Raw genomic sequence first — 12,328 nt, 5'->3', positions numbered from 1 at the left:
AGGGAAAATACTACCACCATCGGCAAAATTATCAAGTCATACTTTTCATTACTTAACTCTTGGCTAATAAAAAAAGCTTGTATCTATATCATTTTGTTGATTGGTTCAAAATGCTGCTTGATGGCCAACCTCCTGGTCATACAGTAAGCCCACTGTTAAGTACCCCCTCAGAGTCAGCAGATTTCCTGGACAGCCTATGAGAATGCCCTGTTTCAAGACGCCCATATCTCATCAGGTTGGGCATGAGGGCTTACAACGAAGCGGTGAGCCTGAAGTGTGTCACTAACTAACTCAGACATGGAGAGTGGAAAGATTATAGAATTATCTTGGATGTGTACAAGGGAATGTGACAGGCTGCAAGGACTAACCAGATAAAGCATCTCCTTTGCCACACGTGTTTTCATAATCAGAACTCAAAATATTATAACACTTTAATAGTATATTAGGACTTAATGTAAAAACTCTGTGTGTGAGAGAGATATGTGTATGTATGCATGTGTGTGTGTATGTGTGTGTAGAGAGAGGGAAACAGAGAATACCAGGCAGAGATCATATTCAAAAGGTAATGAACCATCAGATTTAACTTGCTTGGGACACCTGGGTGGCTCAGCAGTTGAGTGTCTGCCTTCGGCTCAGGTGGTGATCCCGGAGTCCTGGGATGGAGTCCCACATCAGGCTCCCTGCAGGGGGCCTGCTTCTCCCTCTGTCTGTATCTCTCCCTCTCTCTGTCTCTCATGAATAAATAAATAAAATCTTAAAAAAAAAAAAGATTTAACTTGCTCATGGTGAAACTCCTACGGAATAATGAAGCCCAGATGACCTAGAGGATTTTTTTCAACTAAATTTTTCTTATCAAAATTCAATCAACTCCTGATCTTTGGACTAAGAAATAAAACAGATAAAATCCCCAAATCACAACTATTTGACTTCAGAATATACTGTGTCATCTATTTAAAACAACAACAAAAAACCCCTCATTCTTATCTTCTAAATAATATAATAAATTAAATATATGGTTTAAGCTAATGTTAAAGTAAATTTGGCACAGATCAACTAACGGTAGAAACTGGACGAGAGCCCAGAAGTCGGATAGGAGGGGGAAACCAGCCTAGAATTAAAAGTTTCCTATAGATAGGCCCCATATGGGTAAATAATATATCACGGTACAGGCAAATTTATAGTTGTGTTTAATGCACTAAAAGAGCTCCCCTATTTTGTGGTAGTTGTTACTGAAGGTGAAAGGGGAAGTGATGTGCTGGAGTAATGCAGGAATCAATGTGAGAAACAGAATGAGGAAAAAAAAATCCCGAAGTCCTTGGCTCAGGTTGCTGAAAGCAACCCACTGCACCAGGCCTCCCATTCTGTCACCATGGTTGGTTTTCTGCCAATAGCTCCTAAATGACGTCTTCAAAGTTCTGCAGAAAGAGGAAACAGCCAAGGGATCACAACAGTGAGCAGAAGTGGCTGGGGCTGTGCCATATGTGGAAGCATTTGTCTTCCAATTAACTATTACTTTCTTTTCAACTAAACTCCAGCTTCCAGTATCAGAAAAAAAGATGTCCTACAGGCAAAACATGTTCAGATCATAAAATCAGGAGAGAGTGCTCCATCTTACCAGATTTCCTACAGCCAAGACGTGTTCAAATTGTGGTGTCATGGGATGGTGCTCCATGGCCATAAACAGGGTATTCAGGACAATGCAGATGGTGATGGCCAAGTCCACAAAAGGGTCCATAACGATCAAGTTCACGATCTCTTTCAGTTTTATCCAGTACGGGTGACACTCCCAGATGAGGAAAGTATTGGCAAATTTATACCAGCATGGCGGGCACTTTCTCTGTGACTCTTCCAGCTCTGTGTCGAGTAAAGAACAAAGGTAGCCCTCAATCACAGTGAGACAACAAAGGGGGTCTCTCCTACTCCTTGCTGGGTCCTTATCGCTGCTATTCACCTTGAGAAGAAAGGTGGTTTGAGTACTGACTGTTCTGTGTAGTTCCCCCCACCCCACCCCACCCCATTTTCTTTCCCATGAAGGGAAAGAGGAGGCATGAGCAATACCAGGTCACTTCCCTATTAACAACCATCTGGTCATAACCTAGACTTTGATCTGTTTTGGGAGTGCAGCATAATGGTTAGGAGCTTGGCCTCTGAGGTCTGACTCCCTGGTCCAACCGGCTTCAACACTCACAACTGTGTGATTTCAGGCAAGCTTTGGATTCCTCTATGCTTCTGTCACCTTATCTGAAATGACACTTACTTTACAGGCTGTGGGAATAAACGAGTCCTATAATCCTCATCCACCGATTAAGGAATAAGCGAGTTGGTAAATGTAAAGTGGCCAGCGCAGTGCGTGGCACAAGGCAAGTCCTCAATAAATGGCACGTTTTATGTTATGCATTATATCACTAAATTATTATCAGAGAAGCAGTTAGAAGCGCAGACTCTAAAGCCAGACATACCTGGGTGCGGTACCAGCTCAGACAGTGCTAAGTGGGGGAACCTGAGTACATTACTTCAATCTGCCGAGAGAATTAAATGAGCTAAGATAGGTATAAAGCACCTCAGAACACCCTGGCCTGGGCAGCCCAGGTAGCTCAGCGGTTTACCACCACCTTCAGCCCAGGGGGTGATCTTGGAGACCCAGGATCGAGTCCCACATTGGGCTCCCTGCATGGAGCCTGCTTCTCCTTCTGCCTGTGTCTCTGCCTCTCTCTCTCTGTGTCTCTTATGAATTAATAAATAAAATATTTTAAAAAAGAGAACAGGGATCCCTGGGTGGCGCAGAGATTTAGCGCCTGCCTTTGGCCCAGGGCGCGATCCTGGAGACCCGGGATTGAATCCCACGTCGGGCTCCTGGTGCATGGAGCCTGCTTCTCCCTCTGCCTATGTCTCTGCCTCTCTCTCTCTCTCTCTCTCTGTGTGTGTGACTATCATAAATAAATAAAAATTAAAAAAAAAAAAAAGAGAACACCCTGGCCTACAGTAAGTGCTTCAGAATCATTTGCTCTTATTATTATCTTTGCAGCAGAAGCAGCACGGGTAGCCAGGCCACTCTGTGCAGTGTGTGCAGTGCAAGTTAGCAAGTGCACAAATCACAACTGAGGTGGGCGCAAGAGTCCCAGTCCTCTCCCTTCCCCTACTCTTTCTCATTGCCCTTCTCCAATTTCATCCTCCCTCCCTATTCCCTCCCTTGGTCTCTCTCTTTTAGAAACAGAGCTGGTTAGTTTCCAAGAAGATCTTATGTGATCTTCAATATGCGAAATAACTAAGTCACGAAGGGCTCTAGTTGAGGCAGGAAGAGGAGCCCAGTGTGATGGACTTCTTCCTTCCCTGAGGCACATTCCCTAGGATCCTGGCATTCTGATGGACATAGACTGAGTATCATTAGACCAAAATGATCTCTAAGGTCGTTCACAAAACAAATATAAAAAGGACCACTAGACATTGAAGACAGAGAGCCATTCAGCTGGCAGCCACAACCGTCTAGGCATTAGGCTGTAGGTAACAAAGCCCTGCTCAAGTAGAGTATGAATTATAATAGCTTGGATTACAAAAGCCCAAGGACCTTGACCTTGGAAGATGTTCTTGTAAATGTAGCTTTGAGAACCGGTCAGCATGATAATCCTAGGCAAGGTCTTGGTTCCACGGGACTGGGTAGAGATGTATCTAGCCCACACCCCAACCCAATTCTGCTGAGAAAATCAAATCATTCAAGGAATGAAGAAAAGTTTCCCAACGTTTCACCAGGAACAAGATGGCTGGCTTAAATGAGTCTTCTTTCCCTTTTTCCAACCAGCTGGATGGTGCCCATGGTGATGGCTTTATTTTAGACGGGGTGCTTTGGTTGGGTTTTTGATTGGCTCCCTGGTTGCTAAGAAAATGGTTGCCTTGGTTTTTCAGATTTAAGGGCCACAGTAAGCGCCACGTGGGAGTCTGCGTGGGAAAGGAAGTCTGTGAAGAAAATTTGCTTTGGCTTCTTCCTCATAGAACTCCCTCCCTTCCCAAGGTAAATTTAGTTTTCTAACCAAAAAAAGAAAATGAAAAGGTTCTCTTATTTCCATAAATTCTTACAGTACATATTTGGAAATTTGGTTCCGTTCCTTTTTTTAATCTCCTCCCTTCTCCAAATGTCTGTTCACTGGCACGTGGAGGTTAAAGCCGCGACTGTTCACGTCTCCGACAGTAGACACAATTGTGGTGCTATACGGTGCACTAGGCTCTCAGTCTCTGCCAGATACTGAAGAGGGGTTTCCCTACCCTAGGGGCAAGAAGAAGATTCCTACAGGGATACTAGGGATCTCATCCACATTTTCTCAGGTGAGATCTCAGGATGATCTTTTCTATTCCACAAACGGTAAGGCAATGTGGAGCTTGAGGAGCTAGAAAAGATCAATTAGGTGAATACAGAGGTTTACAAAGTGACTCACAACTTGGCAAACTTTCTCGGTCCCACATGCCTGAAACAGCTAAGAATTTGGTCTGGGAGAACAGGCTAACATACCCAAAGAAATATCCAAATGTTACAAAAAAAAAATCTAAATGTTTATGGGGTTCCCCTTGTTTTGCTCCTGAACATTCTTGGAAAGGTTACCATAGTGTCAACCTCAGGGGTGTTGGAAATGGTTTCCAGAGAGGGCCTCGCAATTGCACCAAGATGGTGGTGTCAGTAGACCGTGGGGTTTCTGAATGTAGGGCTTGTCTTGATTCAATTCAACAACTATGAAACACCTACAGTGTGTGAGATCCTGGGAATACACTGGCATACAAGAGTCCCCACCTCACACAGCTTACAGCCACACCATGAAAGACAGATGGCAGTTATTGTGCTGACTGATGCTCGGGGCTGGTCAGCTGAACACAAGAGTGACTCAACAAATCGCAGCTGCAACAGTTATGGCCAGTTGCCTCTATGAGGCAGTTGTTGAAACTGTTTTACCTGGGAACCAGTAATGCCAAGTACCATCACCACTTCTTCACCGACTCCCTCCCCTTCACTCCTTGGAGAAGTGAGACTGTAGTACTCTCTGCCTACACCCTACCCCTAGTCCTCTGAAATATCCCCGAGCTGATGGCTCTGCTGACTGAATTCAGCTGAGTTTGCTGGATTCCAGGACAGCATGTCTGCCACAGGATAGGGGGACATACAGCAGGCAGGATTTTCTCATTATTTACATACACACTTCTAGAGTTCTCCACTGTACTTTCTAAGCAGGTAGGTAGAAACCTGCTTCTTTGGTTTGGTAATCCAATGATCAAAATAATGTCAGAGTTTCTTAACTGAAGGTCTGAGAAGCAGGAACAATTATTCATTCAATGCTGGCTTCTAACACTGTAGCAATCGTTAAATACAGCGGGACCAGCAGTTAAATAGGAATGGATCTTTCTTAATGTCCTTTAATTCCCTCTCACATTCAGCTCCAGCCATCCATTGTTCTTTGCTTACAGCAGTCCCATCTCACCAGCTTTAAACAAAGGGAATCAAATCCTAGGGGAAGGGAGAGGAGAACGTCTGGGCAGTGGAAGGCTATGTGAACATCAGGACTTAGAAAAAGGAGAAAGAACTGGAATGGCTTCCCACTCAGGAACACAACCATGACTGTCTCTCTTCCCTGAGCTACCCCTACATCTATTTTTTATTATGTGTGTGCTGGTGGGTGGAGGGTAGAGAATGAGTAAAGCAGAACAGGAAGAGAAGGAAGAGCATGGGGAGAAGAGGAAGAAATGGGAGTAGAAAAAGACCACTCCAGTGGTTTCCACCCAGCTCAGTAGAGGGATGGAAGCATCAAGGCCTCCAAAGGGAAGCCCATACCGCCAATGCCCCCTACTGTTCCAAGCAGGTGAGGGTCAGTCCAACAAACATTTCCAACACATTTACTTCTACTAGACTCTGTGCTGAGCCACTGTAGCAATCAATTAAGTAATTGTTGTAGTGCATCAATAGTTCTCCTGTTCTGATGTCTTTGCCAGTAATAAAATATGCCTGTTGGAGGTGGTTCATTCGTCTTTCTCGACTTCCACAGATATCCAGAGAAATCCTGTTCTTATCTCTTCGTGAAGAATAAAAATCAGCCAAGGTTCTTAAGCTAGTGTTTCTTAGCTTGGAATTCTTATCCTCTGAAGTTATTTGCCTGTGATCTCAAAGTATAAACTACAAAGTTTAAAGATATTTTCTCAGATGACGATCTCAATGAAAATTCAAGAAAAATAGGAATAAATGTTCCGGCAGCTGAAAATAGTTAACTCAATATTCTTTTCACTTGATGCATTCTCAAGATTAGTCTAGGTATTGTTTAACATCTTGCTCACATGTGGGAATGTAACAAGCTAGGGGAATTTCTTTCTGGGGGGTTTTTCCCTTTATTACAGACACCTCTGCTGAATGAACACAAATGAACACACACACACATATTTTCTCTCTCTCCCTTTCCCTCAGAGTAGAAGCAGTATTGGGCTTAGATGATTCAAAAAATAATTCATTCCACAGACATCAGGATAATTTTGAATCTCCTTATCTCAGAGACTCTGGCTATTGTTGGGTTAGCCTGGAAGTCTGAACTCTGAAGAAAAGTAATCTGAGGCCTCAAGAATATTCTGGATCTACAGTAGGACAGCTCAGCTAAACCAACATGAATCAAAAGAAGAAGATTCACAAGAATCAATCAGAATCTCATGAGAGAAAACCCAGTCACTGAATCTATCTTTAAAAAAAGCAAGATGAGGGATCCCTGGGTGGCGCAGCGGTTTGGCGCCTGCCTTTGGCCCAGGGCGCGATCCTGGAGACCCAGGATCGAATCCCACATCGGGCTCCCGGTGCATGGAGCCTGCTTCTCCCTCTGCCTATGTCTCTGCGCCTCTCTCTCTCTCTCTCTCCCTCTGTGATTATCATAAATAAATAAAAATTAAAAAAAAATAAAGAAAGCAAGATGAGCCTGGAGTATAGACCATAATTGGACAGAGAGCTTACACTTGCTGGGGGACTGTGGTGTCATGGAAAATCCTGATATTCCTCAGTGTGCAGCACTGTGTCGTGGAAGAGCCACTCAATACCAAGTTCAGGCACTGACAGCAACATTACTGCAGATACGCTATGATTCAACAGTGGCTGCTCTTTCCCTGTGGCACAGAGTGCCGAAGTAATAAGAGGGGTTTCAGCTTACCTATTCACACAGCAAATATATTTATGGATATGTGGGGGTGTTTGATGAGAGACAGAATTGGGTGTAATCAAAATGCACAGTACATTAGTCCTTCAGGGAAAACCAAAAGGGTTGTAGTAGCTAAAAAGGAAAAGAGGAAGAAGGTATGTTTTGGGGCAGAGGGCACGAGGGGGATTCCATCACTTCATATCTTCACAGTTCTTCTGTCTATATCGTTTATGCTTCACATCACCCCACTGGCTCCTCAGGACCACTATGGTCTTCTTGAGATCTTCTAGCTCACTCTTGACTATCATTCCTTCATATTTCTTACCTATCTGTGTATGATGCTGGCAGCAGCTCTGAAATCCTTCTTTGATTCTCTGCATGCAGATTTGGAATGCTGGATTCTTTTTGAAAAAATCAGGCCAATTGACAGGGATTATATTTATCATGCACACTACATCTTGATATCTTGGCGGCTTTGACTGAAATCAAGGGCACATACCTTCTACTAGTGTGTTTGTAACAACACTCAATATACTGTTGATTCTGTCCTTCCGCCCATATGAGGCCAGTTGGTCCATGGAAACTAAGAGAGATCCAGGGCCCTTCTTCTTAATTTCCACCTCAGTTGTAGCCTGAAAAAGATAGCAAATCAGGTGAGTAAAGTCTTACAAATGTTAAAGCAGGGCCTTACTGGACAGATAGTCCAGAGTGTGAGCAGAAAAAACATATGCTCTTCATGACATCTTTTTACTTTGATCCTACAATCCTAATTAACCTCAAGATGTACAAGGGAACATGACCACGTATCATCCTTAGCTCTGCATAGACAAGACAGGTTAAGTTTGTACAAATCTACATAGATTCACAAGATTCAATCAGAATCTCATGAAAGAAAACCCAGTCACTGAATCTATCTCCAAAGAAAGCAAGATGAGCCTAGAATATAGACCATATTAGCTCTACATAGCTCTACATAGACGAGACAGGTTAAGTTTGTACAAATCTACACCGAACCAAAGAATCTGGCTGGGTCCCAAACACCTCATCTAGTCAATTCCTAGCACGGAGTAGAAAGACCAGATCTCCAGTGGCAATGCCGTCCAAAGTAGAACCTGAGTTTTCCTGTCTCGGTCTCATATCCACAGCATCTGGCTAGAATTGGACCACACAGTAAAATAAGTCAAATTCACCTCTATTCAATACTGAGTAATGTAGACATTGTTTCCTCCATGGGTTGGAGGCACCATCACTCTCTCAAACTGTCACTTCCAAATGTCAAACCTGGGCCCAACTGAATGTTAACAAGTTGAAGTTCTACCCCAATTCTCCAAGCCACTCCTCCAAGCCACTGTCAAGAAGTATGGTAAGGGTTTCCCTATTTTAATTACATAGACAGCACTATATATGTTTATCTTGCCCTTATAAAATTTTACGTTATAAGTTAGCCCACAATGTTCAAATTCCCAGTCAAACAAAATGAGCAGAAAACACCATCAGGCTGTTATACAAAATATTTTTTTTTTGCATACTCCACTGTGGGCACTACTAGTATGGGAGATTATAGCACAGTGCCCCTGAACGTCCCCTTGCTTGTCCTCTCTGTGCTAACCTGAATATACTACATTAGATCAGCCTTAACGTAGTGGCTTAAAAGCTAGCTTTCTAGTAGCCATGCCATCCACTATAATATTTTATCATGTAATGTTGACTGTCCCTTGCATTGTGAAGGTAAGAGGGCAGAGACAGTCACCACCTCTCAGAGAACAGGGAAGATACGTGTTTGCATGAAGCTAGAGAAGTACATCTGATCAGCTGTTTTGAAAAGAAAATAATTTCTCTAGAGAGCTACATCAGAAAGCCTTTCTGCCCTTAGATATGATTAGGTTTTAACAACAGTACAGAAGAAAGTTTCTGGCAGATTATAATTTATCTTGTTACAGTGTTTGATCAAACTGTTTCACTGATTCAGACATCTGGTTTACCTTAGGGTTTGGTTTTGTTTTGTGGCAGAGCTACAGAAGAATGGAAAAGAAAAAGAGGTGATTTCCTTGGGAATTTCTGGCTGCATAACTATACAAACACCTGTATATGTAATGATAATGTGTTGACCAGTACCTCAGGTAATAATAAGATATATATTTCTTTTTTTATTTAATAGTAAGATATATTTCTTTGATAAACCACTTTTTGCTGCAATTCCCAGCCTGATATTCGTGACACCTACTAAATCAGATTAAACTACTCTATTTTAAAAATGACAATCATCTAAAAAGGAACCCAGAAAGGCCCCATACAGTGGACACTCTTGTTTCTGGAGTTTATTCATTCTAGATTTTTACTAAGCTGCCTTCTGCAAATCTACAGTACAAGGCAGATAATTTTCATAATGCTGACTCCCAAGGTACTGTAAGATCTGATGGACTGGCTGATTTGTCAAGAAAGGACGAAACTGCATTTAAAACTGCTTCGGTTCAAAGTATATCTTATTGTTTTTCTGGACTTGCTGGATGTAACAAGACAAATTCTTCAGACTTTAATAATATTAACCTTAAACAAAGTTAATAGAAATGCTGTCTAAAGGACCTAGTCAAATCATTAGATTATTATTTAGTGGTATCTATTTGAACGCTAAAATAATTTTTAGCTTGGATTTTAAAAATTCACATAAAGAAAAGTTTATCCCAAACTTAATAGTAAGATGGAACAATTATTATTTATATCTTTCTATGAAAACAAGCCATAGCAGATATATGTGGAGATAACTTCTATCATGTTGAAATTTGTTCCATACACAAGGCATGTTGTAGAACATATCTTCAGTTTCAAAAAAGGAAGAAATGAAAGAAGACACCAAGAAAAAGAAATTTCAAAGACCATACTTAGGGAATTTCAGAGGGTAAAAGGGAAAGTCATCATGTCACCTGGGCAAGAACAGTTTACCACAGATCCAAATAACTGATTCCATTGAAAAGTCTTGTGGTAACAGTAAGATACTCAGAAAAAACCCTTTAAATTTGTAAATTAAACAACAGACTTCTAAAAATCCATGGATCAAAGATCAAATCACAAAGGAAATTAGAAAATACTTTGAGGATAATGAAAACAATACATTATTTATAGTATAGGTTTATAGAATGCATAGTATAATATACGCTTATAGTACAGTGTAGTATAGGTTTATAGAACGCAGCTAACACAATGGTTTGAGAAAATTTTACAGTGTTAAATGCTTATAATAGAACCTAAAAAAGATATAAAATCAATGCTCTAAGCTTTCATGTTAAGAAATTAAGAAAAAGACCCAATTAAACTTGGGTAAGTAGATTAAAGGAAAGAATAAAAATAAGAATGGAGATTAATGAATCAAACAACAATCAAAAAGGGAAATGTTTTTTAAAAACAGATTAAGAAAATTCATAATTCCCTAGCAAGACTGATCAAGAAAAAAGAGAGAAAACACAAATGGTCATTTTCAGAAAAAGGAATGGGGACATTACTACCAATTCTACAGGCATTAATATAGGGTAATAAGAATACACTGTAATTGTAAGTTGAACCATCGTAAGATGGAAACCTTCTGTACAATATTTATATTAGTCAGAGTAGGATAAGATACAGTAGAATAACAAATACAAAAATCTAAGTAGTCTAAACTTAAAAAAAGAAGAATATATTGTAAGCAACTTCATGTCATTTCACTTTGTATGAAATGGACAAACTTATCAAAACACAACTTATCAAAACCAATAGAAGAAGAAATAGAAAATCTAAATAGCCCACATTAGAAACTGTAATTAAAAAAGCTTACAATAAAGAGAACTCTAGGTCCAGATGACTCTACAAGTGAATTCTACCAAACATTTACAGAAGATATAATACCAATACTAATACCACTTCCTTCGGAAAGTAGAGTATAAGGGAATACTTTTCAACTTGTTTTATAAAGTTAGCATAACCTGATACTAAATCTGCCAAAAACACCACAAGAAAAGAAAATCAGAGACCAGTATCCCTCATGAACAGTGAGGTGAAATTCTTAACAAAACATGAACAAATAGAACCTAGTGATATAGACAAAGATAATACATCATGACAAAGAGGGTTTATATCAGGAAAGCTAGTTTCACATTGGGAAAAAAAGTCAATGTCATTCATCACTTTAACAGGATAAAGGAGAAAAATCATCTAATTATCTCACAGATGCAGAAAAAGAACATTTAATAAAATTCAACACCTCTGCATAATAAAATTTCTTAGCAAGCCAGGAATAGAATATAGCAACTTCAATCTGATAAAGAACATCTATGAAAACCTACAGCTAACATTATACTTCTTGGTGAAACATGAAATCTTCCTCTAAAAATGGAAACAAGGAAGAATGTCTGCTTTCATCATTTCTATGCAATTTTTTAAATGATTTTTTTGACAGAGAGAGCACAAGCAGGAGGAGTGGCAGAGTGAGAAGAAGTAGGCTCCCTGCTGAGCAAGGAGCCCAACGCACACTGGATCCCAACACCCTGGGATCATAACCTGAGCCGAAGGCAGACACTTAACTGAATGAGCCACCCAGGTGCCCCTTTCTATGCAATTTTGTATCTGAAGTCCTAGCTAGTGCAATAAAGCAAGAAAAATAAACAAAAGGCATAAAGGTGCAGTTGCTGTTATTCACAGAAAATATTATCATGCAGGTAGAAAACTCTATGGAATTTACCAAAAAGGACCTATTGGAACCAAAATGTTATTTTATCAAGGTCATGAGATACAAGGTCGATATACAAAAATCAACTATATTTCTATGTTCTGGCAACAATAAATACTTGAAAATAAAAATTTTAAAATTATGCCTTTTACAACAGTATCAAAAAAATACAAATACCAAGGAATAAATCTAATGAAAGATGGGCAAGACCACCACTGCAATCTATACAACTTTACTGAGAGAAACTTGAGAAGACTTTAATAAATGAGAACTACACATTCACAGATTGAAAAATTCAATATAATTAAGATGTCTACTATTCCCAATTGACCTATAGATTCAGTGCAATCACTATAAAAATTCTAGGCTTTTCTGAAGAAACTGACCAAAAAATTGATTCTAAAATGTACAGGGACACGCCAAGGATCTAGAATAGGAAAATCACCTTTTTTTTTTTTAAAGATTTTATTTATTTATTCATGAG

At 40.2% G+C, this 12,328-nt stretch overlaps 1 protein-coding gene across 1 annotated transcript in view; it reads right to left on the bottom strand.

The window, feature by feature from the left end:
* Nucleotides 1-12,328, bottom strand: part of SCN8A (sodium voltage-gated channel alpha subunit 8) — a 178,955-nt gene that overhangs the window by 45,288 nt on the left and 121,339 nt on the right. The window contains exons 13-14 of the mRNA XM_055337028.1: nt 7,645-7,777; nt 1,616-1,854 (exon numbers count right to left, since the gene is read on the bottom strand). Of these exons, the coding sequence (XP_055193003.1) occupies nt 1,616-1,854; nt 7,645-7,777 (372 nt within the window). The remainder of the gene's footprint in view (nt 1-1,615; nt 1,855-7,644; nt 7,778-12,328) is intronic.

Source organism: Nyctereutes procyonoides, unplaced genomic scaffold (genome assembly GCF_905146905.1).
Source record: "Nyctereutes procyonoides isolate TBG_1078 unplaced genomic scaffold, NYPRO_anot_genome, whole genome shotgun sequence".
NCBI lineage: Eukaryota > Metazoa > Chordata > Mammalia > Carnivora > Canidae > Nyctereutes > Nyctereutes procyonoides.
The sequence above is the reverse complement of the archived record's forward strand: the minus strand, read 5'-3'. Positions and strand labels throughout refer to the sequence as shown.